This window comes from Haliotis cracherodii, unplaced genomic scaffold, assembly GCF_022045235.1.
Source record: "Haliotis cracherodii isolate W230 unplaced genomic scaffold, xgHalCrac1.p SCAF_8, whole genome shotgun sequence".
Lineage (NCBI taxonomy): Eukaryota > Metazoa > Mollusca > Gastropoda > Lepetellida > Haliotidae > Haliotis > Haliotis cracherodii.
In genome coordinates this window covers 9,123,220-9,148,262 of record NW_027266341.1, presented here as the reverse complement: position 1 = coordinate 9,148,262, position 25,043 = coordinate 9,123,220, and the positions used below count along the sequence as shown (strand labels likewise).

The 25,043-nt window shown below is 40.0% G+C and overlaps 1 protein-coding gene across 1 annotated transcript in view; it reads right to left on the bottom strand.

Annotated features, from left to right (window-relative positions):
- Nucleotides 1–25,043, bottom strand: part of LOC139449470 (glutamate receptor-like) — a 113,934-nt gene that overhangs the window by 69,449 nt on the left and 19,442 nt on the right. The window contains exons 3-4 of the mRNA XM_071230887.1: nucleotides 21,139–21,387; nucleotides 113–309 (exon numbers count right to left, since the gene is read on the bottom strand). Coding sequence (XP_071086988.1) covers nucleotides 113–309; nucleotides 21,139–21,387 — 446 coding nt within the window. The remainder of the gene's footprint in view (nucleotides 1–112; nucleotides 310–21,138; nucleotides 21,388–25,043) is intronic.

Genomic DNA, 25,043 nt, shown 5'->3' with positions numbered 1-25,043 from the left:
TACTAGTTTACCTACCCCACCCGATAGAGATAGAACGTTACATAAAACAATTGTATTTGAAAAAAATCAACCCAATACATGTATGGTTATGACACTCTATACTGCAACTAACCTGTCTCAGCATATCATTATAGGCGTGATATGATGACAAATCCAAAATGATATTTTTGCGGTTTTCATGTTGGTTTCTGTCAAGTCTGCGCAGGTCTTCATGCGCATCTGTTACGTCATCAACTCGCCGGAAGCGCATGTCAACTCGAGGCACAACGTCCTTCAACTTGGCGTGTAAATTCTGCACTCGCATCAGACCTTTAAATAGAAAATTAAAACTGAAAAAAGGGCTGCTACCATCAATCCTCGTCTGAAATTAATCGAAAAGAGCAATATCGAGATTAGTATACGTCATCAATTCATTATTGTAGGAGCTGTTCGTGAATAATTGCTCACCAATCATGTATAAATGAATGAAATGCAGTCATCCCTGCAAACATGAGTTCTTAAACTTGGTAATGCGCTAGGGTTGTTGAAGCAAAGTCAAGATTCCTTCTTATCAAATCAAATGTTTCAGAGAACTTAGAGTGGTTGCATGCAGATATTACCCTTACTTACACACAAAAAATCGATCACGTAGGCCCTAAAATATGGTTACGGGTTTACTCGTGGAACATAATCAATTTTTTTATTGGCCTTAGAAATATATGATTTTTCTGGTCTTGCTGGCTGTATTGATTCCACATCATATTGTTATTAACTATCGCCAGGAAAACATAAAATTAAGAATCGTTAAAATTTGGTGTATATTTTGGGCAAATGCGTTATGTTATATAGTTATACACCAACATAATAATTCTCACGGGCGCATTACTATGGCAACGGTATTTTTTGTCTAGGGGCCCATGAGCTTTGGATGCATCTGACTCGTTGCAACGGAGTTTGTGCTATCTGTATGCACATCACTGAAGAATGTATATTTCCCTAAACACATAAAGTTGACGTTCCAGGGCTGTGTATGAACCGAATCCTAGACATTGGTTGGGGTATCATTCAAACATCCCAATGGAACTTGCCTGGGTATACATGTACATCACTTTGGTTTTACGCAGCAATATTCCAGCAATATCACAGCGGGGGACACCAGAAATGGGCTTCACACATTGTACCCATGTCGGGAATCGAACCCGGGTCTTCGGCGTGACGAGCGAACGTTTTAACCACTAGGCTACCCGACCGCCCCCAATAATCAGTATCATGAGAAGTGGTCCACGTTGTCTGGATTCGACTCTACGTCCACAATGGACAAGACATATTTTATCATACTCACACATCAATGCAGAAATCATGATTCTGTAAAACAAGACCAACATCGTTGTTACAAATTCCTATCTTTGAGTGACATTTAGAAGTTAAAGCATCACTGAACACAGAATTACCCTTTTGGCACTGGTATATTTGGAATCCATGAAGTAAAAATTCGTGAAATTTCAAAGTTTATTGATATAGTCAGTAAGGGGGTCGGCCAAGTTTAGGTGTGGAGGTGGGTATTTGGCGTTCGTGGGGACGTTTCTTCCATTGGTTCTAAGTGTTTTACTTTTGTTGTGGTCGGCATTCCTGTGAGTTGGAATGTAGCCCTCCTTTGGCAACTTTCCTGGGGTCAGTCACGTCTCACGGGGTCACAGGATTCTCTCTGACACCTTACAGAAGCCGGGATTGCATCATCACCAATAGCACATTAATCCTCTTGGTAACATACATATACAATCTATATAGCGGATAGAGAGACTGTATGGAGAGCGAAAGGAATGTGGTTCGACCCTCGGCCGCTTCAAATGAAACTGTTACCCTAACTCGCACTCGGTATAAATCGGATAAAGCAAGGACCAGTCGGCTCGGAGTCTGTGTACTGTGTCTGAGTAGGGTATGTTTGTTTAACTGCAGTATGGTATCTCATTGTGTTGGCACTTTAATACGGGCATTACGACTAGTACAAGCAGCCACGCATGAACATGCATGCAAGTGGATGTTAAACCCACTTACAAGCCACAGATTTAAGTTCAAGTGCACGCAGACACGGTGTGTTGGTTATTCTTAATGTGTTTGACACCCAGATAGTTTAACAGCAACCACATGCTTTTAATACTGATGAATATCTTCATTTGTAAGGCATCAAACATGATGAAAGCAAGTTGACGCCCTGACTGAGTCGCAGCATAATCCCTTTATGCCGTTCCACGTTTCTATTCGCCACGTAAAAGTGACGGATTTGCATCCCCACGTCGTCATTGAGATTTTTTCGAAATATTTTTTTGGAAAATAATTGAATAAAATTTGATCCTTGGGAGTTTCATTATCCCGTATTTAACAGAGAGTGATGTCACAAAATGAATTACGCGCTTCAATACTGAAGTGTTTTCTGTCCTTAGTCGTTCTTCCGGGCTAGTTTGAAATGCACAGTCATGGCAAATGCATCTGAAAGGATTTAATCAGATAGCCTTTAATAAGGCATTTTACGTCGATAAGCCCCCTGTTGTAGTCGAGGATTAGAAAAGCTTCTCAATGCAATGAATTTTCCCAGTGTGGAAAGTCAACGTTCTATGGGAAATAGTGATGAACAGGTTCGTTTCACATTCAAGGCAACAGTTTCATCGATTTGGCTCAGCGGTGAGCTCTTGACTGTTGGGTTTGGCATCATATATCTCCATGTGTCTATAATATTGAAAAACCTATACTCAAATCCAGACATGTTACTAATGGTGGTTTTATGCATTTGTGATGGGAATCTACAGAACACCGGTGCTTATTTAATGACCCTGTCACACAACAACGTTTTAGAGTAACTTGCACCTAGCGTGTAAAAGACAGTTAGTACGCTGTCATACGCCGAGCTCTCATAAAAAAACATGATTTGGGCGTATCCATAACGTAAACATAACGAGTTCATCGTATATGTAACGCATGTTTAAACGCATTAGGAGCGTATCACTGACTTATACATAACTTATGACAGCGTATAAAAGCGTATTGCCAGCGTGTGTCTGGCGCCTTCAACGTATGGCCAGCGTATGCCCAGCGTGAGTAACGTATGACTAGCGCGCTCAGCGTTGGGGAAAAGTGCCCAAAACGGGCCCCACGGTAGTATAACTAGTAGTGTACACCCATTCATCAAATTGCTTCATTCAAGCAGTAGTCTTCGCTCTGTCAACATCATCAAGATGCCTCCCAAGAAGAAACCTGCCTGGAGCCCAGCAAGATCTGGTAAAATGTCAAGTGGAGGATGTCATGCTGATGTTGGAGAATTACTATTTCTTCTTGATGCAGGCTCTCAAGATCCTTCACCTCGATCTTCTATGATGTCAGAAACCCCAAAAACGTTTGTACTACGGTACAAATACGCTAACCGAACGCTAGAAACTCGTCGTCAGACATATGTCGAATACGCCATATACTTTGGATGTATACGTTAGACATTCGTTAGTAGTAGTAACGCATACGTTATCAATACGGAAGGTGGACAGTTTCACCTTTAGCCAAATTACGAAGACGTATAAGTCTCGGCGTACTACCGCGTATACCAGCGTGCTTTTGACGTATAGATCTTACACCTAACTTATCCATAGCGTGTTTCAGCATTGCCGGCGTTCTTCTCATACGTCGCCATACGTCACCGCTATAGGTTGTAGTGTGACAGGGCCTAAACAAACAAACTTGACATTTGCTGAAAAGTTATCCTGTTATGTTATGTTCAGAACACCAGTGGTTTTACGTCTATTTTACAAATTAAATTGACAGGTTGCTGAAATGTTACCCTGGTAATGAATCATTCTTAGCTAGATGGGAATGTACAGAACACCATTGCTTTTACCAATTTTTGACAGTATATTTGAAAGTTTACTGAAAGGTAACCCTGGTAATGAAGCATTATTGACACAGTAGAAATGAACAGAACACCACTGCTTTTAACATTTTTAGATAGTGTTAAAAATGATTACTGAAAGGTTACCCTGGTGATGACGCATTCCTGACATGATAGGATTTTTTATAACACTACTGCTTTTACGTTTATTTGAAAGTTTACTGAAAGGTTACCCTGGCAATGGATAATTCTTCATGTGTTGGGAATGTACGGAACACTACTGCATTTACGTTTATTTGAAAATTTACTGAAAGGTTACCCTGGCAATGGATAATTCTTCATGTGTTGGGAATGTACAGAACACGACTGCTTTTACGTTTATTTGAAAGTTTACTGAATTGTTACCCTGGTAATGGATAATTCTTCATGTGTTGGGAATGTACAGAACACTACTGTTTTTACGTTTTTTTGAAAGTTTACTGAAAGGTTACCCTGGCAATGGATAATACTTCATGTGTTGGGAATGTAGAGAACACAACTGCTTTTACGTTTATTTGAAAGTTTACTGAACTGTTGCTGCTGTTGTGATGCAGCATTCCTGACATGAGAGGAATTTACAGAAAATCACAGAAAATCACTGCTATCTGACTATCTATGTATATTTTGGAGAAAGTGAAATAAGTTTTTAACCCCGTGTAGCATTATTCCAACCGTATCACACATTCGGGACGCCGCAAATGAGCATTAAACTTTATTCCCACGTTGGGAATCGACCAATGTCTTCAGCAAGTCTATCAGCACTGTCGCCACCGTCGCCATATACATGTTGGAATCTACTCACCACGAAGGATACTGGTTAATTTAGACAACGATTTGTAAACAGTGGAAAGCCTGCATATCAATAAACTGTCAGTGATATATTCTTTAATTAAACGGATGCTGGGTATCCCCTAGGACAAAATCGAAATGTGTTCACATTCACAAATAAACAACTCCAAACAATAAAAATACTTCTAATCAAATGAGACTGGAAATAGAATTCCGAGCATCTTGAATTAAGGTGGTAGACGTGTGTGAGTGTGTGGTTGTTGTTGGCGCCAATATCGTACCTCGCATGAGCGCAATGGAACGCACAGTGGGGATGAACCGTGCAATATGGGCGGCATGAGTGTGCGCGTTTAGCTATATATACATATATAAATAGTATGACAAACCTATATCATAATCAGCCTGAATATGGGATTCGAACCCAGGTTTATCGGACGCGTAAGGGATGCACAGCGAATTGCGGCACCTTTAAAGACTGGGCCACCTGCGTCCCTGCCACCACAACAGTGAGTGAGTGAGTGAGTGAGTGAGTATGGTTTTACACCGTTTTGAGCAAATATTCCAGCAATATCACGGTGGGGGACACCAGAAATGGGAATCGAACCCGGGTCTTCGTCGTGACGAGCTAACGCTTTATCCACTGGGCTACCCAACCGCCCCCCAACACAAGACAACAGATATGTATAGGAAACATATAGTGTCGGTGAACTACCGATAAAAGTAGGAAACACAAACAAACAGCTCAACTACGACACTGTACAAAATTCGAATTGTTTCAGTTTATCAAGGAGTCTTTGTTCAAAGAATGGTAAAAGCAAACCTTTTCGTACAACGTGTTCGTAATTGTTATATGATTTGTTTGTTTGTTTGTTGCTTAACGCCTCACGCCTTGAGCAATATTCCAACTATATGACGTCAGTCTGCAAATAATCGAGTCTGGACCAGACAATCTAGTAATTTACATCATGAGCATCGATCCACGCAATTGGGATACGATGACATGCATCAACCAAGTCAGCGAGCCTGACCACCCGATCCCGTTATTGATTTTGCAAACTAGATAAGATCAAAGAACATAAATTGACCCGCTAGCCGCTGAGTTAACATGAAATTATGTAAAACAATGTTTACTCCCGTATAACATCCCTACCGGTGACCGAATTTTACAAAATGTCCTGTTCAATGACAATAGAGGAGGAGTAACGTTGACTGAGGGATCGTATATATATAAATATGTCATGTAAGTAATCAGAAACAATCTGACACTGTTATTTGTTTGAATTTTCTTATGTAACCAATAGAATTAGTCCCAATGAAAATAATTACCGTCGTTGTTGAGCGTGACGTTGCGTCAGTCATGGCGTCACATAGGACGGAAACTTTTACGATTTCTGTTGAATTGTAATGTATATATTTTTAATTCCATAATTCACGCTGCGTATTTTCCAAAACATTCTAAACTATTCTAGGCTTATCGGCGACGTTTCAGAATTATCATTTGTGAACTGATGAAACAGATACCCGTGATCACTAATTTGCAATTTTCCAAATTCTTTTCTGCGATTAAATATCCAATATTCAATTTCTAAAAATACAGTAAATACTAGTAATGGTGATATAATATTGTTTTAAAAATGACGACATTTCCGATGTACCAAATTTTCAGAGGTCAATTTTCAATACTTTTGATTTACCTTAAACGACAATCATCGATGATATCACAGAACAGGGAATTTCCCAAACTGTGAATAATATTAGTGTGCGTGATGTTATGTTATTAGACGTCGAAGTGAGGATTGAAGAAGAGGGACATATATGACACTGCGTTATCTTGGCTTACACGCTAAAACCATAACGTTCAACACAGACGGTGGTGAACATTCGACTGAAGCATGAATAACTTACCGATCACTTACGATAAGGAAAGTAGTCAATAATAATCTGACCTCAGGTCATCACCATGGAGTAGGCAATCACGGGCCTGGATTTCGATCTCACACATCAGTTTGATACCAGTTATCTCAAATGGGTTTCTCGCCCACAGGTGTGTAAGAAAAAGAAAACCACTCCTGCTCACACACCGACGCAAGTCGGACACGTTAACATACATATTCGACCACAAAGGCCCGGTTTAGTGCTGACAACCCAAAACTTATCATTATACGTAATCGTGGATTCGAACCTAAAACTAGCCGATCACCAGGGACCATCAATGCAGCGGGTTAAAACTATTCCCGCCACAGTATGTTTATACCATGTTTACAACATTAACCACACAACCCTCAATACATTACAGTCTCTTTTTAAAGCATTACTCTTCGACAACTGTGTAGAAAACATATGTATCGTCTACAAGATGATCAATCAAGTCTACCAGGTGGAAGAGTATGAGATACATGTGTCACTAGCGGTGTGTGTGAGATCGCATAAACAGAATGACACTCTTTACCTAGAATATATGGCTCATTCTCCGGAAACAACCCGCAATAATAGTTCTCGTTTAAGACGACCTTATAGCTATCGTGTTTCCAATGCTACATTTATGGTTGTCTCTGCAATTAGGTATTCTCTTTTTTACCAATAACGTGCTTACAGATATTTTCCTTCCAAACCAAATATTGGTTGTCGAATATTTATAAAATATATCACATTTTGTATTTAAGTGTGTGAGTGTGCGTGTGTGTGCGTGCGTGCGTGCGTGCGTGTGTGTGTGTGTGTGTACGTACGTGTGTGTACGTGTGTGTGTGTAAGTGTGTGTGCAATCTGGATTCATCTGACTTACCATATGGTAGCTCGAAGTGCCAAAATGATTAATTGTGACATGACTAGCAAACGACGTCACACTAAACATCATTGCGTCATGACATCTGCACACTTTTGTGTATTTTACAACACATTTCAAGTCACATTAAGTAGTTGTAGTGATTTGTAACATTTCTATATATTATGAAGCCGTGAACCTGAAAAATTTGTTATCTAACGAATTCGTGTCAAGTGTCATTTAATTTAAAAGAAACAAAACAATTTTTTAATGATTTGAACCTGGCCCATACATCGAACGAATGTTCAGAATGAAAAGTGTTTGTTTGAAATGATTTAAACCCTTTGTGAAAACGTGACGATGGCGGTTCAGACGCACTTGAAGAAGGTGTTTATCTACAAATGCAGTCTGCGCATCGCGCGAGACACTAAATAGGTCGAAGACAACAGGAGAGGCACTTGCCAGAGGAACTGAGACGTTCCTGACCAGATGAGTGTTTGCAGGTGACAACACGATGACGCGACTACAACGCGAGGCTCTTTGTACATGCCACATTGCTGCTTTAAACTAAATCACTGGTTTATCGCATTAGCATTCCGATAAAGATGAAATTTATTAACAGCATTTATATGCCGTGGGGCATACATATTGTCAGGTCGTGTGTGTTGTGTGCAACACATGATTTACCAGGCACGATCTAAAATGACAATGGTCTGTTGCATATGTTTGATGTCAGGCCTTCTCTGCACTATGTGTCGCCTTGGCCGGTCTTGCAAAAGATTTAATTTTCCACCAGGACGACGACTAGGTCTGGTTGGTTTAGTAGACAATGACATCTAAACTACTCATTAAATTTGATAATATTTACGGAAATGTGTGTACTGAGTGTATACTTGTATGAGTGAGTGGATTTGGGTTAACGCCAATTTGAACAATAGAGTTTTTATAACTTTTAACTTAGTTAATAGCCAATATAACTTTTAGTTATTCCAGCAATATCATGACAAAGAGAAGCGGCGTCACACATTGTACTCATGGGGAGAATTTAATCTGGGTCTCCATGATAGGCGACTATGATTGTCGTAAGAGGCGATTAACAGGATCGGGTGGTCATGCTTGCTGACTTGGTTGATGCATGTAATGTGTTGATCGATGCTTATGATGTCAATCACTGGGTGGTCTGATCCAGATTCGTTTATTTTTCAAACCGCCGTCATATAGCTGAAATATTTTGTGTGGCGTTAAACAACAAACAAACAAACAACAATCTGTGTCATCTGTGTGATGAACAAACGCTGTAACCACTACCAAACCGCCATGTTGTCATGGTACCAGATCAGAGTGGGAGAGGGAGATGGGTACAACGTCACATTGACCAGTATATCAGTTATTAGTGTTCACCTGGGACGAAAGCCCGAAGTTAGAGAGGTCTTAACGCTGAGAAACTGAGAAACCCACGAGCACGGGAATGGTGATGACAAACCAAGAAACATGATCATGGCAACCGGGATTCGAGCCCACGGTCATAGGTTCCTGGCACGTCTAAGGGAAACAACTAAACTGGCGTCCAAAAGAAACTTTACAAGAGTTTGAAATCACTCCTGTTTAAAAACAACAAAACATACATGCATGAAGTAAAGTGTATTGAGAAGATCAATATATCAACATAATCAACACTGAAAATGACAATATTAACGCGACTGAGAATGACGTCAGAGCCCCCCAAAGTTGGGTGTGGTACAAAACTCGAGCTTTCAGAATCATGGACAATAGGCAGAGTACATAAACAATCGCTCACGTTCAATAACAAGTCATTAGTAGCGTTTGTGACCACCAAATGCCTCAATACACGCAAAAACTCTTCGATGAGGTCAGGAGGGATTTGACGCCATTCTTCTTGGAGGGCCAAGATCAGTTCTTGCCGGCTGGCTGGAGAGTGTGGTCGTTGTCGAACGAACACGACGATCCATCAAGTCCCAGAGGTGTTCAATGGGGGACATGTTGGGTGAGCGTGCAGGCCACGGCAGGACGTTGACGTTGTTGGCTGCGGGGAAGTTAGTGACAATTCTGGCTGTATGGGCTCTAGCGTTGTCATGCTGATAAATGACACCACGTGGCTGCTGTTGGAGAAATGATAGGACAACTGGACGAAGAATGTTATCCATGTAATGCTGAGCTGTCAAGTTTCCGTCAACGATGACCAGCGGTGTCCTCTCCTACCCACAGATCCCTCCCCACACCATGACACTCCCTCCACCATATGGTTGACGTTGTTGGCTGCGAGGAAGTTGGTGACAATTCTGGCTGTATGGGCTCTAGCGTTGTCATGCTGATAAATGACACCACGTGGCTGCTGTTGGCGAAATGGTAGGACAACTGGACGAAGAATGTTATGCATGTAACGCTGAGCTGTCAAGTTTCCGTCAACAATGACCAGCGGTGTCCTCTCCTGCCCAAAGATCCCTCCCAACACCATGACACTCCCTCAACCATATGGTACGACCTCCTGCACGCAACACGCCGCCGTTCGTTCATCCCTTCGGCGGTAAACACGTTGTCTTCCATCAGCCCTAAACATACAGAATCGACTTTCGTCAGTGAAGACAACCCTCTGCCAGTCACGTCGTTGCCGACGTCATACATTCCGGGCCCAACTCAGTCGCAGACGACGATGTTGCGCTGTCAATAGCTGTCCTCTGTATGGTCTAAAAGCCCTGATTCCATGAGCCCTGAGTCTCTTGGCCACTGTCTGTCGACTAACCCTGTGACCTAAGGCATTTGTCGCCGATGACGTCACTGTCAGGAAGCGTGGTCACCCTTGGTCTGTCTGTCTGTAACGTTGCATCAAGGTGGTAACGGCAACACGGGGGCAACCGAAGGTTCGTGCAATTATCGGCGTGGGTGGCTCCCATCTGAACCATACCCAAGGCTCGTTCACGTTGTTCGACTGTGAGTCGTGGCATTTCTTTTGTGTGTTTTTTTTATCACTTTTGATGTCTGACTTGCCGTTGCAATCGTTTTATACCCTTACCCGCACGTGCATTTGCAGTTATCCGTGGTGCACGTGTTTTTCACTTTTTCGCGTGTTATCTCGCAAACATGTAACAGACGATTAACATTTTCTGCATACACTAGTGTTGTATTTAGGTTATGTGTTTAAGATAGACTTCATCGACAAAAAATTATACTTTGTCTGGAATTTATATTTCCAGTTGGTAAAGTTTATTTTGGACGTCAGTTTATGTGCAGCAAATCGCGGCTCCTTAGATGACTTGACTACACGTGTCCCGTAGAAGATTATAGCATTGATACAAATGAATTTATCTAGCATCAAATGGATACTATGATTTTCCCAGGAACAGTCACCAAATCCAGTAAATTCGAAACATGAAACGCGTATCGAGATCGTGGGGACAACAGTTATAGGTTGCGTCGCACTCTATTATGCGTTCTCAAACAGCTGTGAGGCAGCTGTGACATCACTCACGAATGTTATGAAGTCATGATATTATGGATGACGTCATGTGCTGATAACTGAACCCTCCCCTTTATTGGAATGCGGAGAAAGAAGTTTTTCAAAGAGTATTGATCGAGCTGCAAAGTTTGGGAATGAGAAAAAAGACACTTGTCAAGAAACGTATTCATACTCGGGGAAAAGCTCAAAGATTTCTGGGATACATTTCCATTTAACAACATTTTCCAATCAGATTTCATCACACACAACCATTCATTTTACAATATAATGAACGTAAAACGTGTTAATGTTCCAAACAATCTCGTGTTTATTTTAGCCAACTTTAATCAGATTCTGTGTTTCTCTATCGTTTTTCTGTGTTTGATCGTAATGTTTTCCATGATATGAAACAAGCGAGAAATTACTTAACAACACAGCATTAAGTGAGGCGCATCTAGATCGATGGAACTGCAGATAAAGGTTGTTAGAAATGTCAAACTGCAAGATTTGGTGGTAGTAATTATGCCAATGTTATTGCTACATTATTGCTTGCTTGATTTGATTGCCGCCAGATTGCCCAGCTATTAAACAAAACTTTTGTGAAAATACCTCGTTTAACTTCACAGTTGTTATTGATCAACCACCAAGGCACGTGTGACCCGATACAAATTCTTGGTTGTGTTGTCTGTAAAATGCTTAAATATGAACAGAAGTTCAGATTTTTTGTCTTAGTAATTGACACATGCATATGCTGATGGTGCATGTGTAGAATGAGAAGACTATATGTTATGGAACTTGGTGAAAGTACATAATATGTAGAAGAACCCTTGTACATTCGAGTCGTACATGCTCATTCGCAACTATCATAATGGTTGGGAAAAGGTTTTCCTCATTTTTCACGCACCAGACTCGACTCGCATTAGATATTATCCTTTCATCTAATACTCGAGACCGGCTTCGTGGTTTAGTGGATGGAGTGTCTGTCCGGAGAGCGGAGGTTCGATTCTCGGACGCATCATACCAAAATACCACAAGACACATATTTGTTTGTTTGCTTGCTTGTTGCTTAACGCCTCACTCAGCAATATTCCAGATATATGACGTCAATCTGTAAATAATCCAGTCTCGACCAGACAATCCAGTGCTTAATATCATGAGCATCGATCCACCCAATTGTGACCGATGACATGCATCAACCAAGTCAGCGAGCCTGACCACCCGATCCCGTTAGTCGCCTTTTACGACAAGCATAATCGCCTTTTACGGCAAGCATGGGTTGCTGAAGACGTATTCTACCCCGGATCTTCACGGGTCGGAAAGACACATATGAACATACACACACATACGCCGCTGCATGAGTGCAATAGAATTGAACGCGGCGTTAAGCTCTATTTCACCGCATTTAACGTCATCTAATTCCAAATCTATGTGTTTCTACCACATTCCTCTAAACAATATCCACGTTCTCAATTAACCACTTTCTTCATAACAAATATTATTCATCGTTATTTATGTTTTGATTGAAAATTTCAAAGAAACGTAAAAACTCACAGGCGAGTGTATGTTTTATGCTCCTTGAATATCTGACTTGTTTATGGGAAGTTACAGAAGCCTGTTTCGCGTCGTTATAATGCTTCCCTGTTCTGCAGCACGCCAAGAGAATACCTAACATGAAACGTCGCTGCAATCGATATTGTTTTTGCTACATGTTAATCATTATGTGCATGAATAAAAAGCATTCTCTAAATGTGCTGATACAGCAAAACAGAGAGCTATTTGTGATTGGTATCTCCTCAGTGTTTGAAGATCGTTCATCTTCTTGTGTATTGTGTTCATGCAAACGTACATTTATCAGAAATTTCCTTTTCAGGATTTACAAAAAATGAAAAAAGTAGTGAATAACAACCTTCATTTATCTCTTCGACGAAATAGCGGCATACGTTTCCAAAAACATTTTTGAAATTAGAAGCAGTCTTATGTGTGTATCCCTTCACATTAATTTATTAAGTCGAGTTAAAGAAAATCTAAAGCACACACGTACCAGTAACTAGAGGCAATATAAACTGACTTATACGAACATGTCTATAAACTGTCTTTCACTGACCTAAAGTTTTCAGGATTGTCAGTCATCGATAAGAATGTATGCAGTTAAAAGTAATATGTCTATTTTTGTAGAGGTTATTAGAATAAGATTCAATATTCAAAGTAGTTACTGAAACCGGCCATGGTGACCAGGCAAGTTAATAGCAGCTCAGTGTGTGGCTTGGCAATCCCCATCGTTATTATCAAGACCGCAACAATAGGCACCATCGACCCGCTGTCGAATTAGCGTGTCCCACGTGCCCAAATCAGAGACCCACGCTCCCTAAATGGTAATTATGGAAACTGGAACATATGGTTTGTGGTACCGCGTTCTCACTCTCCGGGCGAAGTTAGGGATGAGGAAACGGCCAAAATGAAGACTTGTCAAAACCATGGCGTTAACTATAATCAGACTTGCGTAGAAGCCCGGCCATTGAGTCTGATAACGCTTTGCTAAAGTTGATGTTGCTAAAGCTGTCATTTGGGGAATTACCTGGTTCTTCCTAAAATATCCTGCTTGATAACCATCATCTCGACTACAAGCGTGCATCGGAAAATAACAGTGTTGGGCAGTTTTAAACATGATTTAAAGCGACGATTCAGTGTGAAAAATGGCAAAATGATGGTTCAATTGACGGATATCTTGTTTTCAAAATCTGAATCATGAGGCGAAAACAAACAAAATCAAGACTAGTCTTTTCCTTATACTAATAGCCAACAGTTCGTATTCTCTGAAGTTATATCTAATCATTTGTGAGAATATGACATTTTATCCGTTTCTTGTCAAAAGAATGCTCATACCGTTCGTTACGTGTTTTAATAATTATGTTCTCTGAAATGTCATAGTATAGTTGAAATATATCCGACAAAATCTCAAAATCGTTACAAACTCACACTCTGAAAAACAATATATCATAACATCGGTTGTTTGCAAGCATTCTAAATTCTCGCGATCGAGCACTCGAGATATGTATAAAATTATATAAAATACTCCTATGTCGTGATAATATGCTTACATTTTGCTGATACAATACCTAAGTTGTAGATAATCATAGCGACGGCGTGAATATGCACAAGTGAGTGAGTGAGTATGGTTTTACACCGCTTTTGGCAATATTTCAGCAATACACCCGAAATGGGCTTCACACATTGTACCTATAGGGGGAATCGAACCCGGGTCTGCAGCCTGACGAGCTAATGCTTTAACCACTAGGCTACCGACCCCACGAATATGCACCAGACTTTATGCATTAATATCAGAAAGGAAACACCAACACGTGTGGTTTACACAATGAATCCCCGTTGGAATTGACCTCTAATACAATATGTCATTTTAAACCCTGAATTGTGTTTAATGAAAACAAATAAATCACATAAATTGAAACTACACTCCCGAAAAACTGTAAAATTACAGTGCTGACACCAGGTGTTCGTATACGGGTGGACACGTCCTTTCCTACCAGCAGCATTCCTCTTGAGTTAAGTTGAATATCATATTTATCTTTTTTTTATTGTCAACTGTTGCATAATCACTACACAGACCCAGACGGGAAGTCTGAAACAGCGAAATGGAAAGCCAACGCGATGTGCGTGAATCAAATCTGACAATTTTCGAAAATTGCCCCGTCTTATGGCAACCACGATAAGAAGGCTCACAGTAATTGATATGCCAAAGTTGTATACGCCTGTATAAAAAGAGACCCTCCTGGTGCCAAGAAATATCTATAAGATGATAGTTACTATGAGAAAAAGGGTTCTTCAGAGAACTTGCAGACTGTTCCTTAACCTAAGGACACCGGAATCTAAATGGGGTGAGAGTGCAGTGAAACTAAAGCCCATAGACTGTGGGTATGCGACTTGTGAGTATCCGCGTCAGTTAGATTCTTTGGTGATTCACCTGGTGCATTTATGTGACACTTTCTCACTGTTTATGATCTGTTAAAAAGTAATATGACACAGTTGGACGGTCGATGCCAATGTGTGGGAACCAGAGTGTGAGGCCGTTCAATATATCTGCTGTTCCGGTGACAGTCGAATGCAGGTGTTGAGCATGACTGAGCTAAATGTGACCATCATTAATTTGTGTGTGTGTGTGTGTGTGTGTGTGTGTGGTTAGGTGGGGGTATTTATTTATCACACATTTATCAGTACATTATGCTTGAACTGTTTTTGTTAAACTTGATGATAAACTGAATTTCTTTTTCAAGCATTTCGGGAACAAAGAATTGTTTAGAACCCCCGTACCTTTGGGCATGTCTTACCTAATTTTGACTTTTCTAACTCATACTTGAACATAACGTGTTGCCTTATCATCTTGTTGGGGACTATGTGTTCATTTTCATAGATTCCATGTTTGTATCCACTTTGAGATAAATACGGGTAATTCACTCTTGTCTATATGCATGTAAATACTTGATATATACTCAGCAATATTCCAGCTATATGATCGAGTCTGGATCAGACAAACCAGTGATTCACATTATGAGCATCGATTCACGCAATTGGGACCGATGACATGCATCAACCAAGTCAGCCAGCCCACCACCCGATCCCGTTAGTCGCCTCTTACGATAAGCATAGACGCCTTTTACGGCAAGCATGGGTTGCTTGAGACCTATTCTACCCCGGAACTTCAGTAGTCTCGCTGTCGGGATACGATATCATTAAATCAACAAGGTAACCGACCCCGAACTTACTATCCAATAAGTGGTCTCTGGCGACCAGCACATATTTTAGGGCAAAGGTAACCCAGAATGAGGTAGGCATGCATTAAAAGATGCATCCGAAAATGTTTGAACGATGGTACTTTAACTGGTCAGCTTTATGCATATTTCACTCAAACCTATGCACGAAATCAGGAATGGTAGATGACCCAGTTACCGATGCACCTAGTGCAATTTCAAAAACTCATTTTGTAAAAAAGGACATTTTGTCAATGAAGTTATTATATATATAATAATACACAGGAATGACAAATGGAAGTCAACTATCATTTAATACCAGTTTCCTCAAACAAATGGACCACGTCCGTTGGGTAGTGGATAGATCGGTGGTTCGATCCCCTGGCCACATCTTACTAATAAGACGTTAAAAGATGGTACATATTGTTACCTTGCCTCTCGCTCGGCGTTAAAAATATAAAACAAGGGCAAGTCAGTTTGGAGTTGTTAAAGTGTGTATACTGTCATTCATTCATGTTATAACCATTTTATAAAACCAGCAATAGACACACACATATGTACATGTACGTCGCTATATAAGTGCAACGATCTTGATCAAACGCCATTTCACCTCACATAGTCAAGCCAAAAGAGAGTACAAGTCCAACAAGAAAGAAGTGAGCAAAGCGCACATAACCCCGTTATCCCCGCTGGTCAACAACAAATAGTAAACAGTTTGTTAATTAATGAAATATACCTGTTACTTTAAGTCAGAGGAACTGCCCTTTCCTTTGTAACCCCATGAGGATGCATTATGTTTGAAATGAACACGTTTTTGCAAATATATTTCATTCTAGTGTGGGATAATCGACTGTGGGATAGCACAACATAAATTATTGATGTTTCTTAATGTGTCCATGGAAACGGTAAAAATTTACAAATTCAGAATCTTCAAACGAGCAAAAGGCACAAGTACTCCTTGTGGAAAATGTGTTTAGCACGTTTGGTGAAGCTAGGGTGCATGGTTAAAAAGTTATGGGCCGTACAAAAGCTCGGACGAAAGGCCGGACGCTATACACCCCCAATTTACTTCGTACACGGGGATATAACAAGGTGCACGGATACACGTTGTTAGCTTTGCTTTCTTGGCATGTTGAACTGTGGCATTGAGTCCTTGTGGGTAGCACGATGGCATAATGCTGGCCAAGTGCAAGCTACCACGCACACTCCCGCATGCCTCTCCACACCTCAACAACAATGACTATGAGTATGTGTATAGACCATAAGGAGTTTTATCCTGAAAACGCCGACAAAATATCGAGATACGCCTAACGGTTCATCCAAATCCAAACTACGGTATAATCCATGTACGTATAAAAAATGATCCTACATATAATTCCATGCGTCTAGCACAGATTATTTATGTACAAAATAAAGCTAAACGCGGTCAGAATGAGAGTCTTGGTTCGAAGTCTTGATTCAATTTAAATAGTTATGGGAATATACTGGCCATTTCATTCTGCAAATCCGTCCAGTTGGGCAATCGATTTCTCGAAATAAGCTGTCCTATCGTGGAATAAATATGCGTTTGTTAAAGCAAGCTAACCCACGGTTGTTTAAACACAATCCAGACGTCTATTATCTATGCATTGAGGTATTAGTGATGCAGGCTAGGTACAATTTGTGGTTGAGCGCCCACCGTCTGTGTCCTATACTAGGATTTACTTGTTCATGAACCAGATGCGGAATAAATGGTTTTGTAGTTTTACGACTCTCATGGGAGAATATGGGGCCTTGGAGAACTCTTACAGTAATCCTTATTTTGATTCACAAGCGTCATACGAAAGGCAGCAGCTTTCATAAATGGCGACAGATAAAATCCCCGTGGTATTACAGAGAGGCTAAAGGGACCTTCGGAAAGAGTTGGCTAAAAAGCATTGAAAGCCTGGGCCGATTAAGGGTTGGAAGACAGATGTATCTCCCAGTCTCAGTACAGGGTAGACTGGATCAGAGATGGCGCTGTATATGTCATTAGTTAAGATGAAGATAAGATGATATCATTCAAGCCCTTTTTTACAATCATTATGAAAATAAGAAGTTTATTCTTACGAATTAGAAGTGTACAATTGCATGTTGATGATAGTATCACTGAATACATCGCTAGGGCTATCAAGTGTCAATAATGCTGATTTTAGAGTGTTCATTTTGCTAATATTTGAACACAAGTATATTTTTTACTTTGAATTTCTTAAGAAACAAGTCCAGGAATATGGTAAAACACCGCATTCTCGAACTTACTTGTACCTCGAATTTCAGTTGAATTATTGAGTTCCACTTATTTTTATTCAGTGAGACGTTTTAGTAGCTTTTTTGGTAAGCTCTTAACAATTTCCAATGTTTTGTTCAAACTGTCAAATCTGACACTTTGAACAAAGGAAAACAAAAAGGAAGCTTATCCTACCTAGGCTTTTAGTTTCTCATGTTTTATTGACGCAAAAAAACCCACCAAAAACAAAAACAATTGAAGCGATGACATGTCCTTGCGTTCGTGTGATTTTTATAGCACAGTGACTATACATCTGTGTCCTTGTCATTCAAACTTATATTTTCTGCAAGAATAAAAATAAGATGGAACGCGATTGGACAATGCTGGGAGAGAAAATAGGTTTAGGTTTGGTTGAATGTCATATATATTGCACTATTAACGTAAAAGGTGGTGATGTTCTGGACAAGTATCGCTATTCCAATCAGTATTTGGTCAATTAAATTCATAAGTGTCGTCAATTCCCTCCGAATACAGAAATTTTGTGAATAGCGTGCCAACCCATGCTTGCCGTAAAAGGCGACTATGCTTGTCGTAAAAGGCGACTAAGGATCGTTAATGCATGTCATCGATCCCAATTGCGTGGATCGTTACTCATGATATCAATCACTGGATTATTTACAGACAGCCGTCATATAGCTGGAATATTGCTGAGTGCGGCGTAAAACAACAAACAAACAAGCATAGTATGCCAAACATGATGGAGAGGTTATCTGTCCAGTATGTTTATTACCTGAAACTGTAGATCAAAACTGTAGTATTTTGCTGCCAAGTGTTTGATCTAGATCGCACAAGGCTGACCCGTTTTACATAAACATTAATATTCCTGATGCCGGTGTATTACTTAAACCAGGAGTAAGACAGTTGCGTTAGCAGTATCAACATATTAAGATTGCAAAAGTCCACCCAAAAAGCGGCATACAACATCATTAAATTTGAAAGCAAATAAAACTTGATAAACAAAGACTTTACTAGGCTTCACTCTTAAACCTGAAGACATGTCCATTACCCTTTTATACTGGATTCCACAGCGCCATAAAAATCCGTACGAAGAGAGATAAATTGCTGGGTCAACCAATGTACCACCAAATATCTGTCTCAAAGATTAACCATAATATTTGATACATATCAAGGATGGATTCACTATATTCACTGACAATATTTCATACAAGTGGAATCAGAACCATGTGAATTCTCAAAAACTCAAAGAATTTGCTTGACCTTTTTACAATCTCTGACAAGAACCCAGTTCAATACTGTCCAAACATTTGATTTTTCTACTTTGTGCACCACTGTCCCATATGACAAAAAAACTTAAAACTTAATTCCTTGATCCATGGGGCTTTTTGTTTTACAAAAAGTAGTGACAACAGATACAGTTACAAATCTATCTTCCGAGCTTCAGGACAATTTGTCAAAAGTGAAAGCAAATGTCATCTAAAAACAATATGTGAAATCCTGGAATTTCCCATTGATAACATCTTTGTAAATTTAGGGGACAGACATTTAGGCTAGGAGTAAGCATCCCACTGGGGACCAATTGTGCTCTCCTTAATTTTGCTGATCTGTTTCCTTATGCATTTGAGTCGGAATTTCTGCAAAGTCACAACAAGGTAATTCGGCCAAGACGTTTAACTCAAGCTTCATGTATATTGATGACCTGATATCATTCAATAACCATGAACTAGCTAAGTCCCTTCCACTTATTTAGAAATATAGGAGACCAGTGAGACCGACTCATCTCTTTCATATTCTAAGCATAAAGATATATAGTGACAAAACATTATCCACAAGATTGTATGACAAGAGGAATAACTTCAACTTTCCAGGAGTCAACGTTCCCTTAATGTCGAGCAATGTTGCAGCAACTCCATCCTTTGGCGTTGAGGTACAATCGTGCATGCTCTTTCTTTCTTTCCTAGATATCATACGACTCATGCTGAGAAGGTGTCACAACATTCGAGGCCTCAGTAGAGCTTTCATTGTTGACAGGCACTCGGATGTGGCCTGGTTCCCATAGCTCGGGATAACAGGTTTCGGCTGTAGTGAGCCTGGGCTGACGTTGCTTTCTGACGATGTTTCAGTTATGTCAGATTAGTGAGTGTTTAATGCCGAAGGTACAAAGGCCGTAACAATTTACCATTTCAGTATTACTAACGAGCACATAAACTGCCGAGCAATGGAAAGTGTACATCCATGTTTGATGGGAACATGAAACAAACTAGAAATGGTTACTATATTGTCATGTATTTGATACTTGGCCTTTTATTGCGGTGTTCAGGTGACTGTGTGCAACCTGGTAACGTTTTGAAGGTTTGTAAGTTTGATTCAAATCCAGTTTTCGAGTGTATGCTTTCTTTTCCCCGGCAGCGCAGATGGTGATGACGGTGTTTTGTATTGTATATTTGTTTGTTGTTTAACGCCACACTCAGCAATAATCAAGTTCCATGACGGCGGTCTGTAAATAATCGAATCTGGACCAGACAATCCAGTGGCTGACAATATGAGCATCGATCCACGTAATTGGGATCGATGACATGCATCAACCAAGTCAGCGAGCCTGAAGACCCGATCCCATTAGTCGCCTTTTACGACAAGCATAGTCGCCTTTTACGGCAAGCATGGGTTGCTGATGACCTATTCTATCGCGGATCTTCACGGGCCGGTGATAACAATGAAATTGCAAGGAACATTATCAATGAATAGTATTTAATTCGAACACAACGATAAACTCTGCATATTGAAATGCAGTTTCTTAAACGACTGGGCTACGTTTGAAACATTTCATCTGGTTCGTAAATATTCGAGTCTGGACCAGACAATCCAGTGATTGACAATATGAGCATCGATCCACGTAATTGGGATCGATGACATGCATCAACCAAGTCAGCGAGCCTGAAGACCCGATCCCATTAGTCGCCTTTTACGACAAGCATAGTCGCCTTTTACGGCAAGCATGGGTTGCTGATGACCTATTCTATCCCGGATCTTCACGGGCCGGTGATAACAATGAAATTGCAAGGAACATTATCAATGAATAGTATTTAATTCGAACACAACGATAAACTCTGCATATTGAAATGCAGTTTCTTAAACGACTGGGCTACGTTTGAAACATTTGATCTGGTTCGTCCTTGCAAACATAAATCATGAAAGAGGTAATATAGAGTAACAACTTACCATCATCCGAATCGTACAGGTAATCCAATTGCGTCCATCTGAATGCTTTGATTAAGTCCGCCATGGCATCCACATATGACGGTTTCACAAATATCACATATGGCTTTGGTTGATTGTCCGTGGTTCCAGACAAACTAAATGATATGTAGGGCATGTGAAACGTATTACTAAACGACTGTATGATACTAAAAGATGACATGGATGTCTTTCCATAAAATGCGAACACTCCTCCTGCCATCTGGACACAGACTGAAACAGAGCAAACATAATTATTGAGTGAGTGAATGCGGAACATATTAAAAACAACGTATTTAAACAGTAATTGGGTAAGACGCGGTTTTGGGATCGAACCGCCGACAATCTGCTTTCCGGGCAGACGCTCTATCCATTCCACCAATTTCAAGTTTAAGATCATGATATAAAGATAATTTCGAGATCGTCAAATATATAAACTTAGGTTTGAAAGATTTAATTACCCTTTATTGACAGTAACACGACATTACTACGGAAGCCTTTTAGGGCCATTTGTTTTTTTGGTTTTTTTTCGATACTATCTTGAAATTTCAAGATGCTAAGTTGAAATTTCAACTTAGTTACTATCTTGAAATTTCAAGATACAGAAGTTGATAATATCTTGAAGTTTCATCTTAGTATCTTGAAATGTCAACTTTATATCTTGAAATTTCAACTTATTATCTTGAAATTTCAAGATAGTATCGAAAAAACAAAAAAACAAACAAATGGCCCTTAAAGGCTTCCGTACATAAGTTTCACTCTGTTCATAACATACCAAAGACATTTGAGTAAAACGTCATCGTTATCAGTTTCGGAAAGCAGGGTGGCAATGTCCCATATAATGCTTGATTCGCCTTGGTGGTATTCCTAGGTTTGTCAGCACCATATACAAATTTTCCCAAAGCGACAGGTAACTATTGCTTGACTAACCAACTTTGACTTATCCTGGTATAAGCTGTCTGACAAATGGGAGGTTACTTTCCGGCCTGACACAAACCTGACACGCTGGGACTGCTTCAGCTCAAAACGGCGTAAAACCAAACTCACTCTTTCCCACCTGGTTGGATGATTTCTTTGTGACAGAAAAACAGGTCGACTGTAATCGAATATAACTTTACTTCTTGAAATTATGTACAAATGGCGTTTAACCCAACTCACTCACACTTCGTAATGTCTGATGTATGATAAAGATGACGTGAAACAACCTTTATTTGAAACAAGCATACTATTTACTATCAGCCGACACGCCTGACACGTTTCGTTGACTACATGTTGGTATTTCTGTTGTATATCCTGCAATAAAAAAGGTCAACCGACACCTTCCATCACAAACGCTTCTCTTCTGGGGAGAGGTCAGACAGATCGGCCCTTGCTTCACTCAGCACTCCGCGAGTCCAATTGTTTGTTCACCTGCCTTAACCTTGCCAAGAGATATTCGTCAGACAAGAGACGTGGGTCATGTAACAAAGGTTATTCGAGTCTGACAATTCTATTTTAGTAATACGCCTTGAATCCGCAACTTCCCGACCATGTGTACTCTGTGAGTCGTGGTCGATACGGTATACAGTTTTCCTCATTCGCCCCCATAGCCTCAAAATGTTTCTTTTCAATTAGGCGAGGGAATACTACCTCGAAACGTGGGATTTGCAAAATAAATTTAATAGTTCCCTCGCCCGCAGCTTCTCCTATGGTTGCAACTGCTAGTGTCGTTAACGTTATGGATGCTGCTGCCATTAAAGATGTTGCTGCCATTAAAGATTATGCTGCATCAGTTGGTGCTGATGTTACTGTTGATGCAAAGAAACGTTGACTAGCGCTCAACGTATGCAGGTCAGCATAATTATTTCCCCATATGAAGGCAGTCTAAACTGATGCTTCCGATATGAGATGTCACTCAAAACTGTTAATGTGGGTATTAGATCCACGTTCTGGGGAAGGAGCCAGACCGTAGCTAGCTGATGACGTCGAATCATCGGAGTCATCAGAATCACCACAATATTACCGTTGTCTAGATTGATATATAGTGTAAATCCTTCGGATTTGTATCCATAAATGATCAAATTGTTAATGTGTGATCGTATTATTATCACGTTATAAGATATATCCCTAATAACACAGGAGCCGAATCTCCCCTTACTATTTGAAATCTTGTACAGCAACTTAGACTATGTTATCGAGTCTGCCAGGCTCTTTGGTGTACTTCGTGTATCGTGATGTACTATTTAATAAATTAACAATGATTAGATGAGGTTAAGAACACGATACTTATATGGATGCCCTTTCTGCAACAAACACTGATGATCTGAACACGTCCATCGATACGCCACATTTATGTGTACATTATCTTCGTCATCTCTGCTACACTGTCTAGTGTTTTCGTTTCATCTTCAGATGATGCCATGGCCAACAGCAGCACCAGAACCACACCACCAGTTGGTAAACAAAGGGAACATCTTCTGTGTTTTGGTCCCCGTGGAATGATTCACCAGTCGACGTCGTTGTAAATGGTAGAACAACAAATGTACGTTGGATGGCAATGAGTATAAATGACAGTAAATAACAATGTTAATCAAATGTTTTTGTGGACGAAACATGTTTTGCCCTCTTTCAATCATGAAGATGTTTTGTATTTATGGGCATGATCTATCATCATAACCTCAATTAAAAATATGACTTCCAACTAATAATATACAGTATTCATTAACGTTCTGCTTATTAAGAGGACATTCAAGAAATATATCATAGACATTTTCACACGGATATCCCCACAAGCATGGGTATAACAAGGTATAACATAACAAGTCAGCATTACGAGAACGACTGGAATGTCTTTAACAATTCTGATGTATATTTGCTCTCCTATCCGCAGATAAAAAGAAACAAGGACGTAAATGTATTTCTAGTCTTATATTATTTTTGAAATGTACATTCATATACAGATAAATGTGAAGAATATATTCTACATTCCCGACAAACGTCATTTTATATTCAAGTGTTTGGTATAAAATGTGTTGTTTTGTACCAGTTCGAACATGTTGTAAATCAATGCAGGTCCTAACAATTGCATATAATCTTCATAGGTTTTAGTCTTACGTCCGCTAGATAGGGTCTTCCAGCTTGTTTCTGACTAGTTCGAGATGCGAAACAGCACATACATTAATATATACAGCAATTGTTAATTTTGTCAAATCAATCCTATTCTCTTATGAAACAGTCTTTATGCGTTGCTGTAATACTAATCCAATTTATTTGTTTATAGATATCCATGTGCAAGTGATGTATCAAGCTTTTTTAATCATTATGATTATCATCATTATTATGATTCTGCTCATTTTACTGTCCCTGACATACATGTAGTCATCGACATGCCCACCACACAGACAGGCAACCTTCATCCTCTCTCCTCCTTCTCATCCACCTCCTCCTCATCTATCTCATCCATCTGATGTGACCACTGCGACTTCTCTACCGATTACTGCTAAGCCGAATACTACCGCTGTTACTATGACTGCTGTTAATACGCCCAACTAGTACTACTGCGACTACAACATCTACTACGACACGATACTCGTGACATTTCCGTTGCTGTAACCAGACTCTTAAAAGAGAAAAACGTTAGTTTCCTTCGAAATACAAAAGTAATGCATTCCTTAATTAGGGAGAGTTCACATTTAAGATAAAATCGATATATTCAGCGTTGTTGTTTTTAATCAATCAATACATCTCTTTCATGGCACGGACGAGCGATAAACATCAATTGGTAATATTTTCGTTACAGTAAATAAAATCATTTCCTCTTACAAACCACTTGTTCCTCTCTCCCTAAGGACATCAAAGCAATGAGTTGCCCTAAGGAGCCTTGGATTAAACCAACAAGAGGCTTCGCAGCA